The 20,312-nt window shown below is 45.0% G+C and overlaps 1 protein-coding gene across 3 annotated transcripts in view; it reads left to right on the plus strand.

Annotated features, from left to right (window-relative positions):
* The window catches only part of Anxa3 (annexin A3), a 59,423-nt gene that overhangs the window by 6,082 nt on the left and 33,029 nt on the right, over window positions 1-20,312 (plus strand). For all 3 annotated transcript variants that reach the window (XM_052735416.1, XM_052735417.1, XM_052735415.1), the window contains exons 3-4: window positions 15,234-15,321; window positions 20,038-20,132. In XM_052735416.1, coding sequence (XP_052591376.1) covers window positions 15,234-15,321; window positions 20,038-20,132 — 183 coding nt within the window. The remainder of the gene's footprint in view (window positions 1-15,233; window positions 15,322-20,037; window positions 20,133-20,312) is intronic.

Consider the following 20,312-nt stretch of genomic DNA (forward strand, 5'->3'; position numbering starts at 1 on the left):
AATACACAGACAATGTAAATGAACACCCAATTGGTACAATTGCTCATTTTTAATTTGCAGTCATTTTTAATATAATCATTAGAAAGAATGCGGGGAAAACGTTTAGCTCTGTGGAATGACCTTAGGAACTGTACCGAAATGTGTCAGTCAATGAAAACTCAAGCTCCAGGAGCAGTAGAGAAAGTGGCTCTGTGTAAAGAAAGGACATGAAAGGGACCTGTACAGACAGTGCTGCTGACAGCCCCTGGGTGGCCCCTGCTTCTCTCCATCGTGTCTCCTTTAAGCCATGAACATACATTTTCGTGTATGAGAAGTTGAAAGACGAGCATGCAGAGATGTGGCATGCCCTTAGCAGGGCCCACGGAGGGGGAAGTATGCTATGCCCTGGTCAGGAAACTAACCTTATCCCTTTCCCTACCCGAAAGCCCTTCTGAGTTTGTGCATCGCTGACAGAGTCAGAGACAGGTGAAAAGAGGCTTCTCAAAATGCTAGCCCTGGTCCACTAGAAAACTGACATGGAGTTGGCTCACACATTTAACGGGCTGAGAGAGCCTTGGCTGAGTGGGAGACGGGGGTGGGGGGGGGGTGGGGGGGGGTGGTGGGGGGGGATTTAGTGAGACTGTTGGAGTCAGCCATACAATGACTGTAAACTGAGAATGTAGACCATATAGCTGGCGATGTTCCTCTGTGGTGGGGTGCTCACCTAGCGCGTGCTAAGGTTCTAGGTTCCATCCTGGGGACTGCATAATAAATGCGGGATGTTTGTTGCATGTGGTCACACCAAACTTGTAATCCCAGGACTTGGGAGGTGGGTCAAGAGTTCAAGGTCATTCTCTGCTACATAGACAAAGTTCAAGACAGCTTGGGGTACTTTAGTGCCACTCCCCACCAAACACACGCACACACACACACACACACACACACACACACACACACACACGCATGCACCCATGCATGCACACACACATATGTACACCTACCAAATCTTAATTATCCCTCAGTTTATCTGCAGTATGAACTGACTCCCATAGCAATACATTTTTTATTACCTAAGAAGTAAAAGCAAACCCCTCTCAGTGACCAGGGGAAAGGATACACAATGTGTCCTATATGCATAGTATAGAGCGTCATCCAGCCTTCGATCTTAAAAGTGGGTGAACCTTGAGAATGTTCAGTTAGTAAAGTAAGACAGTCATGTAAAGATAAACATTACGTAATTCCTCTTATGTAAGGCATCTAAAGGAATACACAGAGAACTCTGGCTGCCAGGAGCACAGGAGGGCAAGAGGACATTGTTGTTAAGCCAATATAGAATTTGTGTTCTGCAAAATGGTAAGGTTCTGGAATTGCTTCAGAACAATATGAATACTCTCACTACTCCTGAACTATGTGTTTTAGTTTAGTTTAGTTTAAAATTTACCAAAAAAAAAAATCATTTTTACAGGTTTAATATTCTTGTGTATATGTGTCCATGTCCATGTGTATGCACATCTGTGTAAGTGCTTGTGAACATGTCAGCATGTATGTGAGGGCTGTAAGTGAGTGTGGAGTAAAGGAACCATAGAAATGGCCACTTCATGATTAGGAAGAAGGTTTTTTTTATTGTAGATAAGAGAGAGAGAACAGCCAGAGGCATCTGGAAGAGACCAGAGCAGAGAGAGCAAGAAGCAGATGTGACATGGCCAGGGCTATCCGTGGGAGAAGCGAGATAGCCGGGGCAGGGGAAAAACCTTGCCAGGAACTGGTGTCTAGGAAGAGGGAAGTCTGTGAAGCCCTGTCGATCACAACAGCCTGTGAACTAGCACAGGGGAGAAGGAGTGGGGAAGTGAGAGGGCCAGGAGGCTAGCAAGAAAAGGGCAGACTTCCGGCTTATTTCTCAAGCCCCTGACTTGAAACAAAGACCTGGCATGCTTTCCAGCCAGCTGGGGTCCCTCTCTAGCCAACTTGGTCCAGGATAGCCAGATATGTTCAAGGCAGGTCCTGAGTCCTGACCATGTTTACCTGAAGCTGTGGGCCTATCAGCTTCCCTTTCTTTGTTTAATCCGACCAACCCAAAACACACACACACATACACACACACACACACACACACACACACACACACACACACGCACACGCACACGCACACGCACACGCACACGCACACCTACTTTTATAATAAGGTTTGTTACCAGTTGCTGCCCATTGTGTCTGGGATTTCAAGTCTCTCATCTTGAAGAACATGATGAAGACTCCTAAACAGTCAACCCCCTGCCGCTGACTCACAGCACTGGGCTTGCAGGCACACCCTGCTGCTCATGGCTTGCACACTGGTGCTGAGGATTGGAACCCAGCCCCTCATGCTCACAAAGCAAGCGCTTCACTAAGCTACCTCCCAGCCCTCTGGGTTTATATTCTTACCAGAAAGTTCTGTTATGACACAGATTTGCTGCCCTATTCACATATGGACCCCGGGTTGCTGTAAAAAGATAATCTTTACTTCGTGGTTGACTGACAAGGACGCTGGGAGCTGAGCACTCAGAGCTGCCTCTGTTTGCCTTTGGGAAGGGAAGCAACTGCTTCTTAGCTGGATGGTGCAGAGGGGAGTCTTGTATGACACTAGCAGAAATGGGCATCACACCACTTCCTGAGTCATGATTCTCTAGAAGTTGTCATGTGCTGCACTGGAGACTTGGGGATGTTGACATCGAAAGGTCATCGACGGGACAAACTCACTTCTGCACACACCCATTTCTATAAAGCTCTTTCCAAACTGTTCTCGAGAGGATTCCGGATGCATTACAGGAGAGACAACTTAAGAACTTTGTTATTTACTGAATTTATGCCCAAGGCTGCAGCTGCAAACCTTCTGTGTTTTTTTTTTCCCATCCTTACACACAAAAGCAAATACATACCCACGTACAAATATGCGATCCATTCCACCCATTCCTGCACTTCTCTAGGTCACTTTGAGGTTACCAGTGTGTGGCTGGTTTATTGTAACTAACTCAGGATTAAAAGAAACTAGGAAGGCATGAGAAAGGCAAGGAGCCTCCCATTCTGGGGTCTAGTTGGAGTCTTCGCCAGATGAAAGTCACGAATTCCAGCACAGTTAACAACATTTGCTGTGAAGGTTGCCTCTGTAAAGACACATTCTTTTTCTTTGGAGCTATTTCAAATAAGAATGTTGACACAGCAGTGAGCCGTGCTTAAGAACTAAGCATGTGACCTTTGAGTCTTTCCTAGATGAGAACTTGAAATTTTCTGGGAGTCTCGAAAACAGGACTGAATTTGGTTTACAATAAAAAGTCTTACCTCACTTATGCAGCCGGGATCACCCATGGTTTTATTAGCTGAAATGACTTACCAAAAAGGAGAGAATGAAGTACCCTTGAGATGTAGGCATTGTCTACTTAAAAGGCCACTCTCACACTGGAATATGTGCTATCCTTTTCCAACACACCTCTTTCTCCCTAATGCCCATGTTTAAGCCAGGCTTCATACGGGCTCATCCCAAAATTCTTTTCTGTGGTCCAGTTAGGAATCTGACTTCACCTGAGAAAGAACTTCTCTGGAAAGAACTCCTCAGCTCATGTCTCTGGGTCCTGCCCTGATGGCCTCTGGCGGAATAAAGTCAAGGAAGAAGTCCTCAGGCTCTTTTCAGTACATTCCTCTGAGGAAGGAATGGCTGGGTTCTCCGCTTTCTAGCTGAAGGTGTTGAAACTCTGCCACTGTTTTGGATAAATTATCTCTGTTGCCTCAGTATGTCTTCTGTTCTGAAGTTTTAAGTCTTTGTTTATGTTCGATCTGCCCCCTGTCTGAGGGCCTGATATCAGTTGGTACTCCTAGTCCTGAGAGTCCTGTGTTGTATGTAGAATTGTTTATAACATAATGTTTTAAAAAATATTAATTTTATTTTTATTTGTGTGTATATACACATGTATGCAGGTGCATGGGGAGGCCAGAGGTGTTTGATCAGCTGGAGCTGGGGTTACAGGAGGTTGTGAGCTGCTGATGTGGGTGTTAGGAACCACAGAGCCAGCTCCTCAGCTCCCAGGTTGTAACTTTCTATGAAGGCATGATAACAAGGCCTGGGGAGTTGACTCAGTGGCTAAGTGGCTGTTCTTCTAGAGGACCCACGTGGTGAGTCATAACTTCCTCCAGTGGAGTTTTCTGGCCTCTGCAGACTCCAGACATGCACACGGCGCATAGACATATATGCAGGTGAAACACCCAAGCACATAAAATAAAAACCAATTATTTAAAAAAGACATACTGTGTGTGTGTGTGTGTGTGTGTGTGTGTGTGTGTGTGTGTGTGTGTCTATGCATCTCCTTGTCTCTCTGCTGTGGGAGCCCAGCACACTACCCTGCTTGCATGTTAGCGTCTCCGCCAACAGGGAAGCTCCCCTGAGCCTTAGTGGTCAGAGTTTTAACTGGGCATGGCTGAATAAACTATTAACTTGTTATTATATTATTGAATTCAATATCTAGACTCCTCCCTTTCCCAAGAGGTGGAGCTGACTCCAATCCCAGCCCTCTAAATTACTTAGTCTTTCTGGTGACTAGCTCCCATCCTGAAACTGTCAAAGGACCAAGGATGAGTCACCTCAGTCACAGAACAAAGGCATTCCTTCCGCTCCGGAAATTCCAGGGGTTTTGAAACTCTTTGCCAAGAACCAGGACAGAGCCAAACACATCCCCATTAAACCACCGTGCAGTTCACATTTCTGCCCTGAGTCTGCAAAGCCTCATCACCTGTCTTGCTCTGATGAAATGACAGGGACCAGACATGGACGGCACCCTCTTAATGCTGGTGGGAAGCTGTGATTGTAAATGACGTCTTTAATCACCAGGAAAACAGGAAATAGGTGGATATAATGAAGACTGGCAAAATGACACCTTCTAGAACATGGGATCCGCGTAGAAGAAATGAAAGATACACCTTTGGTGCTGGAGGTGTAGCTCAGTGGTGGAGTGCTTGCCTGCCATGCGCAAGGCCCTGGCTTGGCTCTGCCAGACCGTAAGGAAAGGTGCGTGTGTTGAGTGGGGGTGGGGGGATCTGTAATGGTGGAAATCAGCAGAGAGGTCAAAGTCACCTGTGATCGACCATGTGTTCCTGGGGGCCAGTTAGAGTGTGGCTGCCCTTCCCCATCTGACCATTCCCCTTCTTTGCTGGGGACTCAGTTGATGCAGTTTGACAGACAAAGACACCGGATCTCATTTCTGTGGTTGGCCCAGAGGAAATATACCAGTGCTTGGCGACCACAGGGAAAGTGCAGTGTGCGAAGATGAGAGAATTTGTGAATCGGTGATGGTGCTTTTGTGAGTGATGAAAGATGTTATACGTGGTTTAAGCTCTGCAGAAAGGAAGCTGAGACCTTTCAGAAGAGGGCATAGCATGGGCAACCATGAGGGAGTCCTAAAGATGAAGAGAAAGACTTCAGACCCAAAGAAGAGCTTCGTCAGAAGAAATAGTTGAGGAGAGCATGGCAGAAGTCCTGAAGGAAACTTGGTGTGGGAGAGAAGCTTGGGGTTCCATCTACTTCATATTTCCAAGGTCGTCTTGGGCCTGGGTCACCGAGAGGAGGAGAGAGACTACAGGCCACAGCAGCTGGAGTAGAGGCTGCAGGAGGGTGTGGCCTGATTTGTGGGAGAAAGAGAGACAGCTAGAGGGTCTGTGACCTCACAGTGCTCAAATTCTCTCTGGCCTTTACATGCCATTGGTGTGGGGTTTGAGGAGTCCTGAGAGCCCTGATTTCCCACTTCTCGCCTGGGTGAAGACAACCCACCACTCTTTCTCTGCTGGTGCGTTTGCTCTTCCTGACATGGAGTGAGAGATGCATCCATATCTAAACTGTGGGCCTGCTGCAGTCCTTCACTGGCCTCGCTCTCATCCACCACATCTCAGGAATGGAATATCTGGCTTTGAAACTGACTTTTTGTGACCCAAGTCAAATGAGGGGCCTCTTCTGTGGTGATTGTAACTTCCTATTTGTGTGTGTGTGTCTGTCTCTCTGCCTCTGTCTCTGTCTGTCTGTCTCTGTTTTGTTTTAAACTGTCTGCTGTGTATGTTTTAAACCCTTCTTCTTTAGGTAAATATTAGCACTTGGACCATTGGCCCTCTGCAGGAAGTTTTTAGAAGGCAGGTTAGACCCAAATTTAAAATCAAAACACTATATATATATATAGTGTTTGGATAAATAAAACAAAAACCAGCTTTCAGTCTCAGGGAGGAAGGAGGTGTTCTGGGAATAGATGGAACGAGCACTAAAGAGCTCACATTCCCTGGACCAAGATCCAAGTCCAACCGTGGTGGAGAGTCCCTCTGTGATAGTTAATCATGATAAAACTACAATTTGAGTGACCTAGGGGCACCCCTGGATAGACCTGGAAAGTCAGAGGCAAAGGAGAAAGAATTCAATTCAATTAGGATCAAGGAATGTCCACATAAAAAGGTATGATTTCATGCTCTTGAAAGCCTATTGCTTAGCAGATGCAGAATGGGGTGGGGGGTGTTGAAGTCCTATGTCAGTATTAATGTATGTATTAATACATTATGTTTTATTTCATACATATTACAATATGTAAAATTAATGCCTGGGTCTCACATGAGGTAGAAGAGGGTAAGTCTGAAGGGCAGAGGTTCTCAAGTCTGCCCCTACCTGTTACCTGTTATTGGATCTTGGCTCCTTTCATTTTCATTTCTCTGTGTGATGATTAAGTACCTCACCTGAACACTGGAGGTGTGTTGAAATAGTATTGACAACCACTTTGGAGAGGGTTATAAAAGATGAAGCCTGCCTGTGTAGAATTTTGGCATGGAACTTTGAACCATCTGGAAGTATCATTTGATAATTCACAAAGGAAGCAAGGCCTAAGAAAGACAAAAAAAATGCTTTATTACATTGTGTGTGTGTCTGTCTCTCTGTCTCTGTCTCTGTCTGTCTGTCTCTCATATCTATCTATCATCTATCTATCTATCTATCTATCTATCTATCTATCTATCTATCTATCTATCTATCGTCTATCTATCTATCATCTATCTATCTATCTATCAGTCAATCTATCATCTATCTATCTATCTATCTATCTATCTATCTATCTATCTATCAGGACATGTGTAAAAGTCAGAGGACAACTTGCAAGAACCAGTTCTCTCCTTCCACCATGTGGGTTCACAGGATCAAACTCAGGTGGTGAAGGTTGGCCAGAACTAGGCTCTGATGATGTATCAGACAGAGAAAGAGACTAAAACAGCATGGAGCCCACATTTTATTAAGGGAGACCAACAGTAGACAAAGAAACACATGTATAGTCTCTGAAGTTCACTTAAGCGTCAGAGAGGAAAGCAAACATGGATGTCAGAGCGAACATGGATGTCAGAGCTAACATGGATGTCAGAGTGAACATGGATGTCAGAGCGATGGTCTCTCTTATTCTCTGCTCAGATGGGTGAGCAGAAGGCAACATGGATGAAGGAGGGGGCTAGAGGGGGTCTTAGGGAAGAGAACCCTAAGTCAGAGGAAGCACAGTGTGGAGCTCTGCGGCCATAGATCACCAAGAAACTTCGCACGAAGTGAGAGAAGGGAGACAAGACTAGAAGGAGACTTGAGGAGGCATCACAGTTATTTCTTTTGTGTGTGATGCTTTAGAATCCCAGGGCCACACAAAGTCCCAGAGTCTCCTGTCTCCTTATGAACTGTTCATGAAGTGTCCTTCTCTGCACTAACATCACATTAGTTCTCGTTCTCTCTCCCCATAACCCACCCCATGTGTGTTTGTGTGTGTGTGTGTGTGTGTGTGTGTGTGTGTGTGTGTGTGTGTGTGTGTGTGTTGTGTGCACTCCAGTGCTTCACATTGGACCCAGCCAGGGTCTCATGCATTAGGCAAGGATCTACCACTGGGTTAGCAAGCACTCGTGAATCTGTAACAATTCATTAGGATCGTCACTTCCCAAACAAATTCATAAACAAACCATAAAATGAAGCATTCTACTATTGTGTCTATGTGGACATCAATAGCTTTGGCCATTTTTTCAAGAGACATTCTTCCCTGAACGTCCCCAATAGTCAAGGTCCTTGGTCCCATTTCCTTGTGGATAGGTTCCCAACCCCATAGTTGTGAAGTAGATGGGAAGAGCCGTCATCACTGCAGTCTACAAACCCTGTGGAATCAGGACTCTGGCTGAGTCTAAAACTCTCATCCCCAGGGTGATGGCATTGGGATATGGGTTCTTTATAAGTGATGAGGGAAGAGTCCTCACGACTGGAGCTTTTAAAGGGGGCTGAAGAAAGGGAGCCAGTGTCTTCGGCCATGTGAGGCTGCAATGAGAAGGTACCACCTGTGAGGCCGAGTGTGGTCTCTCACCAGAGAGCCTGTTCTAGTAAAGGTTCCTACTGCTCTGATAAGACACCTTGACTAAAATCAGCTTGAGGAGGAAGGGATTTGTTTCATTTTACACTTCTAGGTAACTGTACATCACTTGAGTGAAGTCAGGACAGGAACTCAAGCAAGGCAAGGACCTGGAGGCAGGAACTGAAGCAGAGCCGCGAAGGAGTGCTGCTTACTAGATTGCTAAGCCTGCCTTCTTACAGCACCTAGGACCAGCAGCCCAGGGGTGGCTCTGCCCACGGTGAGCTGAGCCTTCCCACATTAATCACCAATCAGGAAAATGCCCCCACAGGCTTACCCACAAGCCAATCTGGTGGAGGGCATTTTCTTAGTTGAGGTTCCCTCTTCCAAAATGACATTTGTGTCAAGTTGACATGAACCTGTCCAACACAGAGCCTAAGGAAGGCAGTGGATGGCGGGTTTTCATCATAGGAGACACATACTTCTAAGGAGTCAGGTTTTCTTCATATCAAAATCCATTTTTCATAGGAAATGTAATTCAAATACATGTCTGTCCCCACCTTCCTGGGTTCCTGAACCCCACCACTGTGTCTGGGTGATCACAATCCAGGGCTCAGGTACTGAAACATCCTGTTTCATGGGTGTTTGGGGAGAAATGACTGTGTTTACAAGAGCACGGCTTGAAAGGATAAATGTTTCTTCCATGCGTGAGCACAAAAGTGAATTTAAAGATCTTCAGACTCCTTGGGCACATTGCTGAGGAAGCCCTGATGTCAGCCACCTTCTCTTGACATCTTTGAGGGCCACCAATGGCACCCGCAGGCAGAAGACGGTACTGCCTCTCTTTGGGGACATCTGGGGCTGAGGGGAGCCTGCTGCAGCAGTGGTGGCAGAACCTTCTCTTTGTATGTCTCCTGCCACTGCTCCAGTGACTATTGCCAGTCTGTGGGAGAATGGAGTCTCTAGTGTGTGGCCTGGAGGACCTGAATCATTACCAGTCCTTTTTTCCTGATATTTCACCTAATAAATAAGCATGTTCAGGCTGCCGTGATAGAACACCACAGACTGGGTGGCTGCAGACAAGAGATGTGCATTGTTTCAATTCTGGAAGGGACAAGTCCAAAATCTAGGTGTGAGTATGGCCATCTTCCTTCTAAAGCTTGTAGGGAGTCCGGCCTTGCCTCTCTAGTCTCCTGTGGTTTACTGCTGTGGAGAAGTAAGGATGGTCCTCGTAAATTAGTGATGGGGACTGCCCCCTGTTTTGAAAGCCAGACTAACAAGATGAAAATAAACAGAAGTCGATGAACATGCATATGTCATACATTCGTGGGAGAAATCCAGAGCATCGAAAGTGATTCTCGGAGGTGGCTCTGAATTTTAGCTCATCTAGCATCTTCAATGATGAGTGCATTCTGAGAAAAGTGACGGGACAGGAAAAGAAAGGACTTGGGTCTCTGCAGACAATGATTTGGGGGAAAGAAGGCAAATAACTATAGACAAAGTCTAGTTAGTGATGCTGCATTGCACAGTCCCCCAGGTCCCAGCTCCAGGCTGGTAAAGGTCTCAAACTATGCGAGTGATTAACCTTTGTTCCCTGGAGGAGATGACAAGGCAGGACACCTTTTGTCCTTGACGCCAATATCCTTCTTTGGGGTGACTGAGAAGCTGGGCTGAGAGCTCAAGTGTATCCCTTTTTTCATGTCCTCAGTTCCCCGATCCTTCCTCTTGGGGGAGGCATGTGTCTGGTCTCTCATATTGGCAAACTTCGCTGTTCCTTGCTTCAAAGCCTGTGTAGTCTCCGCCTTCATCGTCATACCACATTCCCCTCAAATTCCCTCCGTCCTTGCGGAACTATCTTCTCACAGGACGCTAGTCATATTGGGTCAGAGGCCCATGCCTACGCACTTTATCTCAACCACTGGCATTTGGAGTGACCTTGCATCCAACCACAGTTACATTCTTTGGGCTGCTGGTTCGGTCTTTGGCATAGGGACGATGCAGTCCAAGTCTCTGCCTGCCTCATGTGACCACACTTTATTTCAGGGCCCCTTCTAGGACCCTTCTTTGGTTTTGAAAGACCATTTCTTCCTGGAAGAACTGAACAAAAAGTCTTACACTTTCCAAGTTTGAGCTGCTTTACTTTTACAGTCTGCTCCATTTCCCCTGTGCCTACCATAAAGCTTCATGACCCAGCACAGCGCCTTGACATTGAGCGCAGAGTGTAATCATTTCTCCCTGGCTCTTTGAGAGCCCTTGATTCCTAGCGTTGTCTCTGAGGTTTCATTTTCGGCTCTGGCTTTTCTGGGACTTTATGAGGTGATGTGTGATAGGGCTGTACCTCACTTCAGAATGTGCATGCAGTTGCTGCCGTTTTTTGCTCTGCAGCATTTGGCTCTAAATATGTTTTGTGTCAACAGAGTTGACACCCCGTGTTTCTTTTTTATTCATCCTTTGCCTATAAAGGTTCAATTGATTGCAAGCCTGGTAAACATTCCATGAAGAAACAGGTGCAGCCATGTTTACTGAGACAAGGACAGACTGGCCAACCAAGGTAACAGCAGACAACACCCTGGGTGCAATTTGGCTATGGCGGTGGCTTCAGGGCACCATGCTCTGTGGCTAGCCAAAGGATAGTTTTAGATGATCAACTGGCATAAGGTAGATTCAAAGGAGGTGTTAGTCTAGACTGGTAAGTTGAAGAAAAGAATAACGGGATGGACTAGTCTCTGGTTGTGTGAACTTGGGCAAGAGTCCTAAGCATCCCTTTCTTCATCCAGGCATAGGATTTAAGTGTCTGCTTTATATGTTTATCGTGGGGACTGACAATGTTCCTAGCACAGCTCTAGGCACATAGCAACTAACTGTCCTTATTATAAAGAATTCCTATTATTTTCTCACTTTATTCTTTTCATTACTGTATTTCTCAGTGGATTTCAGCATCATTTTTCTTTTGAGAGCATCTAAAGGTCAAGTTTGAGAAAAGGGAAGAAGCTAAATATGCATAAGAAAGTAGACGGAACTCTGATCAAGCACGATTTTGAAAAATGGCTTTAGCCAAGTGTTCATGGGATGTTGGACATTATCACTGGCTATGTTAGGTACCAGGAAAGTGACTGCAACCAAGAACCAATTAATGATTTGCCTGGCAGGATGCTAAGGCTTCAGTGAAACAGGAGGCAATCACAATAGCTTAGGCTGTAAACACCAACATTCCTAAAACAACACTTCACTATTCAATTCCTCAGCTTCCACACCCGTCCGGAACCCAAGGCTTGCTTGCTGACTTTATTCTCTTTTTCCAGGCAGCTGAGAATGAAACAAAATGTTGATTATGCCACTTGATTGTCCATTAAAATCACCGGGCGGGCGGGGGGGGGGGGTGTCTTGTTAAACCAGATGCTGAATCCTACGCCATAGTGTGGACGCTGTGAGAGTGGGCTATGGAGTGAGAATCTACATCTCTGTAAATTCCAGGAGACTACCATAGAGTTGATCCAGAAACCCATTTTGAGGACCATTGAGATAGTGTTCCCACCCATCCACCCACCCCCCGCCAGCCCAGGCAAAGCTCTGTAGAACATAGGACATTTGGAGGTGGCTTTAAACCCAGGCACCTTTCTTATCAACAATGTTCTGTGAAACAGTCCCTCTGAGATTGAGCACTTCATGTATTGTTATTTGTAGTTATGTGTAGGTGTGTGGGTGTGTGTGTGTGTGTGTGCATGTGGGTGTGTGGACACAAGTGCAGGTGCCTGTGGAGGCCAGTGGTATTGATCCCCTGGAACTAGACGTTTATGAGCCATCTGATTTATACCCTGGGAACTGAACTTGGATCCTCTGGAAGAGCAAGTGCTCTTAACTGCTGTGCTAGCTCTCCAACGCTTTTTTAAAATGGAAATCATCAAATCTACCTCATTAAGATCACTGAAGAGATTTAACATGTTTGTAAGGTCTTTTGTTCATTATCTAGCATGTATTAATAAACAAAATGAGTCTGGTATTTATTTTACAGTGCGTTTCTATAAATCATACAAATATTTCTGAGTGGCCTAAATAACCAAGTCTTACCAAGTGTACAATATTACTCATTTAAGTAACTAAAACACCTTTCAATATTTCACTAGAATTCTACTTCAGAACTCCCATGCTCTGGGGTCTAGCTTTGGCTCAGTGGTAATGCACTTGATTGTGATATATGAGGCCCTGGGGTTTGCTTCCCACACAGCAAAATAAACAACTAAATAAAAATCAGATTTCCAAGTCTTCTTTCAAGTTCATATATGTGTATGTATGTTGGAGAGGGAGAGGGAGAAGGAAAGGAATCCTTTTTATTATCTAAGGCATTCCTCTCCACCTAACTCTCACTAGAAAAAGGGTTGCATGCTGTGTTAGGAATTTTATCCTCATCTAATTTTGTAGAGGTCACATCTAGAGTGTAAACCCTGAATCTTTGTGATACATGAACACTCAGAATTCAGCCATAACATTGTCTTCTTGTATTCAGAAGTAGCCATGTTAAGCATCTTCATGGCATAGAATCACACAAATAGAGCTTCATAAGCACCTGGTTCCTACAAATAAAATTCACTGGATCTAGGGCACGGTCACATGCATTTTAAAATGTCACCTCGGGAGATGCAGAGACATATTTCAAGAAATGCAAAGGATGATTTAGAACAGAAAAGACTACTTGCAAACTCAGATCTGTGGCTTAACTAGCTGAGTGCATGGAAGCAAATTTTGCAGTCTCCTTAAGACCTGATGCCATTTATGCAGAGATGATCATGCTTAGAATCCGGGCTGTGTAGATTGTACTTAACACGTGTAAGGTGCCTAGCATCGGGCACTTGTGTGGTCCTTCTAGAACGTCAGACACCAGAGGTGGGTGGATGAGGGAACACAAGAGCTCAGCGGTGGAAGTGGACAGTAAGGAATTGAAGCCAATTGGCTCTGCCAATTTATAAAGCTTGTTAAGCCCTGAGGGAAGAAAATTCTCTGAAGATTGTGCTGAAGTGACTGATTAGATCGCCTCTATTGTCTTTTGATCTGGCACATTCTAACTTGTTAGCTTAAAATTTTTTATTTGGGGTTCTTTAAACAGTGTTTGACAACATTGAAACAAATTGTTCCATCTGATCTATTGAGTCAGCAGGCTGTCTTTTCTACTGTGCCAGTACATTAATTTTCCATTCACTTTAATGTGACAAGATAATGTCCTTTCATGAAAATACCAGACACTTTAGAAGAGGGTAAATGTGACCATATTAGTTCATAACAACACAGTCAATACCATTCAGTAAGAGCGTAGAAGCCCTGTTTAAAAAGAAAATGTTAAATGTTACTACTATTAGCACAGATTTTTATTTAAAAGGTCGGAATATACTATATAAGGACATGTGAACTTGGAATTTTCTCGGTACCCTTTTGGCCGCCATCTGGTTTCTTCAGCAATTTTAGAATATTTTAATCTTTTAGCAGCATGTTTATTCCCAGTTTATGGCCATGTTTTATGCCACTAATTTATGTGCTTAAACTTAGTAATGTGGCTATTTAAAAAAAAAAAAAGCCTATGCTATTCTTGAAGCTCCATGATGTCCTTGGAGTTCTCAGGGAAAACGCAAGCTGTGGTCCACAATCGCACATCCGTTAAGAAGAGCATAAGAACCGACATTCTTAATAGCGTTTTCATTTATTAATTCTTTAGAGTAGCGTCCCTCAAGGACAGTGGTCAACATTAATTAAACCATCCCAGAACCTCCCAACCACAACTGCTTCTGTGTAAGATGTGACGAGGTGCTTATTGAGAATTCTCCCTGGGAAATCTAGTGGATGAAGAAAAAATGAAGTGTTCTTATTGTTTATATACAGGTACCTTAAAGCCTCTACTCTTCAGGGTCACTGGTGTTGAAACAGCTCATTGCCCTAGAGAAGCAATGTTTCGTGTGTGCAGTTTGTTACACAAGAGAGAACAGGCTCCTGGGAGGGCTCTTGCTACATGTAGTAGAAGCCATGGTGCCTGTGTGTCTGGGGGTGGAGGGCGAACTCTTGCACTGGGCCGGGAACACAGGAAGCCAGGCTGCCGCAGATGCACACTAGGGCTGGAGAGATGGCTCAGCAGTTAAGAGCATCTGCTGCTCTTTCAGAGGACCTGGAGGTGTTCTGCTGTGTACCGCTAACAATATAAAAAGCATTAGCTCCGGTACTTCAATATGCCAACACAAGCCTCTGGGATCTTCCCTGAACCGTGCCACTGCAATACCTCTGAGCATGCTGCCTGTGGGCTGTGTTCAGGCTCTGGGTTTCCTGTTGACCAAGAGCAATTATTTAGTTACACACTGAGCCTCTGGGTGCAGTGGTGTTAGCATCTAGGCATCTGTACTGGTCTGCCCTTAAGGTCCTGGCAGGATATGCCTCAGCTGCAGCCGCTAAGAGCGCCCCCTGTGCGCTTTCGACATTTCCGTATAAAAGGCGGGCCTTGTACACCTCTCCTCTCTCTCCTCCTCCCTCCCTCCCTCCCTCCCTCCCTCCCTCCCTCCCTCCCTCCCTCCCTCCCTCCCTCCCTCCCTCCCTCTCTCTCTCTCTCTCTCTCTCTCTCTCTCTCTCTCTCTCTCTCTCTCTCTCTCCTCTTCTCTTCTCTTCCTTCACTTTCATCCCCAGAGACCAGTCTCTGCCTGCTTCTGTAACCTTCTCTCCTCTCCCCTCAATAAACCTCCTACATGGGCCCTGTTGTTATGGTGTGACTCCTTCCCACTGTTTTTAAAATACAAGTTGAATTTTTAAAAACATAAACACTTCCAGATAATTTCAGTTATGACCACGTGAGATAAACATTTAGTCGACTATGTTTTAATGTAATATAAATAAAGGTGTGGTTCTGAACTAATGGAACCTTCCCTCTAGGTTGGACCTCGAGGAACCATAAAAGATTATCCAGGCTTTAGCCCAGCAGTGGATGCCGAAGCTATCCGAAAAGCCATCCGAGGAATTGGTGAGTGAAGTTTTGCAATCCCTTTGTCGGTGTTGAAGCAAGCCAGGGAAGTTCCCGTCTGAAAAGCCAAGTTAACCCGATTTGAATCCTGAGTTAGAGAAGTTGTCAGGGGACATTCTAAAGTGTGAAGTGATGAAAAGTGTATGGGAACCGAGTTTTAGTAAGTAAAGCATTTGCAATGTTTACTTAATTAAAATCGAACACCACCACAGCTCCTTCGAACAGCCATCACCGTCATAAACATAAATCGTCACAGATACAGTCCCTGGCCATTCTTCCTAGGTTTTATGTCACGCCATTACCTAGAGAAAATCACCTTCCTAAATTAGACTTTACGCTTGTGGACTTTCAAGACCACAGCCACACACATACATATGTACCTGCTGTTTTCTATAGTTTCAACCACTAAAACTGGAAAAGTGCCCCATACATTCTTCCGCCATTTGTTTTAATCTCTTAACATAATGTTTCTGAGATTTATTCGTGTTGATATGTTTAGCTCTAGATCATTAATTTTAACTGCATTGAGAGTCTATTGTATATTATACCATAAACTGGAAATGTTGATGAAACATTCAAATTGCCTATAATTCTTTTCTATTACAGCGTAAAAGTCCTTGGTGAATGTTCCTGCTTTAACTTCGTTGTGCACATTTGCTAGTATTTCTCTAGGACATGACAAGAGTTGTGATTTCTGGGTGGAAATTACCAGAATACTTATTTTTAAATTAACTGGAAATTTCGCCGAATTGTTCTCCAAAATGGTTATAGAAATCAGTAGTACTCTTGGGGCTGGTGAGGTAGGTTAGAAAATACAATCACCGTTACACAAGCTCACTGTCCTGAGTTCGATCCCCAGACCACAGTCGAAGGAAACAGCTGACTCCATAAAGCAGACTTCTAATCTCCACTTGCATGCTATCATGTGCGCCCATCATACACTCGGTGACACTACTAATAATAACTAATAATAGCACATAGTACTCCTTCCACAATGCATGAGACTTTCTCTTGATCCATATTCCATACTCTGATTAACACAGGATGCAGAAGTACCATTCAGTTTTTCCGGTTGACTAGGTCTAAAGCTGTATGACTCCCCACCCCACCCCCGCCCCCGCACCCCATCTTTAAATACTGATACAATCCCACATCATTTTTTCTTTTTGTTGCCTCTTTCATATGTGAATTCTTCACGTTTTAGTCCCTCTCAGTTGTGCTGTCTTCTTCAGGGCTGCCAGGAGAGGTTCCATGGCTTTCTTGTCACTGGTTTCTGTATACAAACTTTTCTAAATAAAAATCTCAAGCCATGAAAATATCCTCCTCCTCCTCCTCCTAGTCCATGGTCAAAAACAAAACAAAAGAAAGTATTAGGTTAATGTTTATTTTATCCAGTTTTATATTTTAGCAAAAAATCAAGCTTAGTAATATTTTTCCTAGGATTCATGACTACTACACCTTTTGGTTTTGTTTTGTTTTTGTTTGTTTGTTTTGTTTTGTTTTGTTTTGTTTTGTTTTGTTTTTGGTTTTTCGAGACAGGGTTTCTCTGTGTAGCTTTGCGCCTTTCCTGGAACTCGCTTTGGAGACCAGGCTGGCCTCGAACTCACAGAGATCCGCCTGCCTCTGCCTCCCGAGTGCTGGGATTAAAGGCGTGCGCCACCACTGCCCGGCTGTTTTGTTTTTTAAGGCAATGTTCCTCTGTGTGGCCCTGGCTGTCCTGGATCTTGCTCTGTAGACCAGGCTGGCCTCAAATTCACAGAGATCCACCTGCCTCTGCCTCCCAAGTGCTGGGATTAAAGGCGTGTGCCACCAGTGCCCAGCTTACTGTATCTTTTTAACAGTAAAGTCAAAAATATTCTGCACTTTCCTCCTAGATTTAGAAATTTTCTTCTTAACTTGACCATCAATTGACATGGAATTGGTATTTATGAAAGGTATTTAGAGATACCTAACTTCATTCTATCTCAAGTAGATATTTTCTTATAGTCGGAAGATTTCCTGTGTCCTGGCTGGCTAGTGGTCGGAGCAAATCTCTCCCACTTGTGTCCTCCAAGTGAACACACAGAGGCGTATATTAATTATAACTGCATGGCCATGGCTCAAGCCTTTTGCTGGCTACCTCTATATCTTAAATTAGCCCATAACGATTAATCTATGTGTCGTCACATGTCCCATGGCTCTACCTGTGTCCCGTTACATGTCTCCTCTGCTCTGTCTTTTTCCCTCCTCTCTCTCTAGTTGGAATGTCCTGCCCAACCCTATTCTGCCTCGCCATTGGCCAAACAGCTTTATTTGTCAACCAATCAGAGCAACTCATATTCACAGCGTACAGAACCACATCACCCGCCATTTTCTCAGCACAGTTCCTGAAGATGTCACCCTGTCCTCTCTGCCATGTGAAGCCACTTTGGTAGGAGTTTCCTGCTCTCCTGTCTGTCCCTTGTCACAGTTATTCCACCTTTACAGTGACTCCTCGTGTTGGGGACTGTTTTTGTTCTTTGCTTGTTTGATGGCTTGTAGGGGGACTCTTCCCCTGCTGTGTGCCTTTTAGAATTACCTGTGTAATTCTGTGAAATATGCTGTTAAGAGTTTATGTCAGCATTATCTTCTCTTATACAAGACAGTTTGGTTTTTTTTTTAACAAAAATATTTTTTCACTTACCTTTTAAATTTTTTGGTTAATATTTTAGTATTAGTTCCTTTTGAAAATTTTTATACATTTTATTAAGATGTAATTGCATCACTTTCCCCTTCTCTTTCCTCCTCCCAAGCCCTCCCAAGGTGATCTAATGTCCTCTTCTGGCCTCTGGATACCTGCACACATATGTGCACACACAGGGATTAGGAAAGTGTATAAATTATTGAGATGTAAAAAAAATTAGGGCAAAGTAACAGAGGACATGCAGAGTAGAGATGAGCACCACAGTGGAAGGAAGAGAAGAAGAAAGAAGCGGAGAATAGTTCCCAGAATACATCTTGAGTCAAGGTGCCTTGTGTCCCTGGTTGGCCCTGAACTCACTCAGTGTGGAAGAACAATCCTCCTGCATCCACCTCCTGGGTGCTGGGGTTACAGGTGTGAGTTTCCACTCCTGGCTTCTGGGCTTCCTGAATACCAGGCAAGCGCTCCATCACCAGCCCCAGTTCCCAGGGACTTTTTTTTTGATAGCTCTATCTATAGTCCTGTCATGGATGCGGGAACAGAGTGAAAACAAGTCAGAGATGAAATCTGGCACGTGGACCTGCTGTGATACGGAGAGGCTCAGTTGCAGGTGCTCAGCAACTGGTTGGCACTGATGCTGTTTCAGGTCCAGGTTAGTTACCAGACTCACCGAGCAAGTAGACCGCAGTCTGATTCTGTTGACCGTAGGAAAATACAGGATCAAAGGCAAGCAGGGCAGCAGCCTTCACCGGGAGGCCAGCAGGTGACCAAGCACATAGGTTCCTTCTCCCTCCACAGATTCAGGTTGTGCAGTATAGTCACAAGCTGTATAGACGTGGTGTGTGGGTGTTACCTCAGCACAAAGAAACTTAGCTTTGAACCCGGCTGATCTTGCCGTCATTCCAGTCTTGTCTACCCAAGGCCTGCAAGCCACCTCAGGGCTTCCCGTCCGCGGACAGTCCTCTCCATCCAACGAAGGAGATACAGCTTCCCACAGTCATCATCATGCTCAACTACCAAAAATTAGTGATGTGGAGGACATTCTCAGACAAGCCGGCCTCAGTCCTGGCCTGGTCTTACCTTTCACTTACAAACATACGTGTGTGAAATGCACCCTAGAGGTGTGAGTCACAAACAGAAATCTGTGTCAGTCAGACTTCGCATTGCTGTTGTAAACTAAGTGTGATCGAGAAGATTTATTTCGGCTCGTGGTTTCCAGAGGGTCCAGTCTGTGGTACTTGCCTCCATTGATTGTGGGCTTGTGGTGGGGCAGAGCATCATGTGGCGCACTGCTGACCTCCTTACCTCAAGGAGGAGAAGCGGGGAGGGGATAACCTTTAAAGGAATGTCCCTGATGACCTATCTCCTCTAGGCCCCACCCCTTGAGATGTCTATCATTTTCTGAAATGACACCACCAACTAGAGACCAAGTACTCAACACATGAAGGGGGCACATTTCATATTCAAACCACAACAAAATCCATGTTTGCATGTGAGGGATTTGTTGCATTTCTTAAAAGCTGTGTGACTTTGGCAAGTGACATAAGCTCTCTGAGTATTAATGTCATCTTTAGGGCAGCTTTATCTCTCCACAGTATAGGGACCCTGTAACTCTCGGCTACAACAAGGAGTAAAAAAGGGCACCTTATAGATAGTAGGTTTTCAGTAAATCTTCCGGTCCTGCCCTCGAGAGGACAGAAGATTTGATGTCGGTTATGGAGTGAGTGCTGAAATTCAGTAGGAGTCACTCTGGAAGTTCTTCGTGCCCCTCTCGCTGTGTGTGCATGGGAGGAGTAGACGAGGATTGGCTGTCGTTTTTGTTTTCCATCCCCCAATCATCCAAATGGTTAACTTCTTTTTCAAAAACAAGACAACAAACAAACAAACAAAACCCCCAAACCAGGCAAACACACAGCTTCTAACCCAGCAAGAAGCTCTAAACTGAAAATTAAAACGCCTCACTGTAGGCACTAGTTTCAGACGTCCTATCGCTCTTCTGTTGCTCGGCACAGATACGGAGAATCCTTGGCTGATGAAATAACTTTGGTCTCATTTAGGAACTGACGAGAAAACCCTCATCAGCATTCTGACAGAGCGCTCGAATGCGCAGCGGCAGCTGATTGCCAAGGAGTACCAAGCAACATATGAACAGGTACCGCCGTGAACACGACAGGCCCTGAAGGGACAGTCACCGGTCTCAGTTCCTCCTCCGTGGTCCACTCGCAGATCTTTGGTTTCAGATGGAGTGAGGCAGAAGATGCCGCGTGCATTCACTCAAGAACCAGGACTCTCAACCCTGGTTTTGCATTCACCACCTCAGTGGCTTTGGGGT

Source organism: Peromyscus californicus, unplaced genomic scaffold, assembly GCF_007827085.1.
Source record: "Peromyscus californicus insignis strain IS unplaced genomic scaffold, ASM782708v3 Scaffold_13__1_contigs__length_99412109, whole genome shotgun sequence".
Classification (NCBI taxonomy): Eukaryota; Metazoa; Chordata; class Mammalia; order Rodentia; family Cricetidae; genus Peromyscus; species Peromyscus californicus.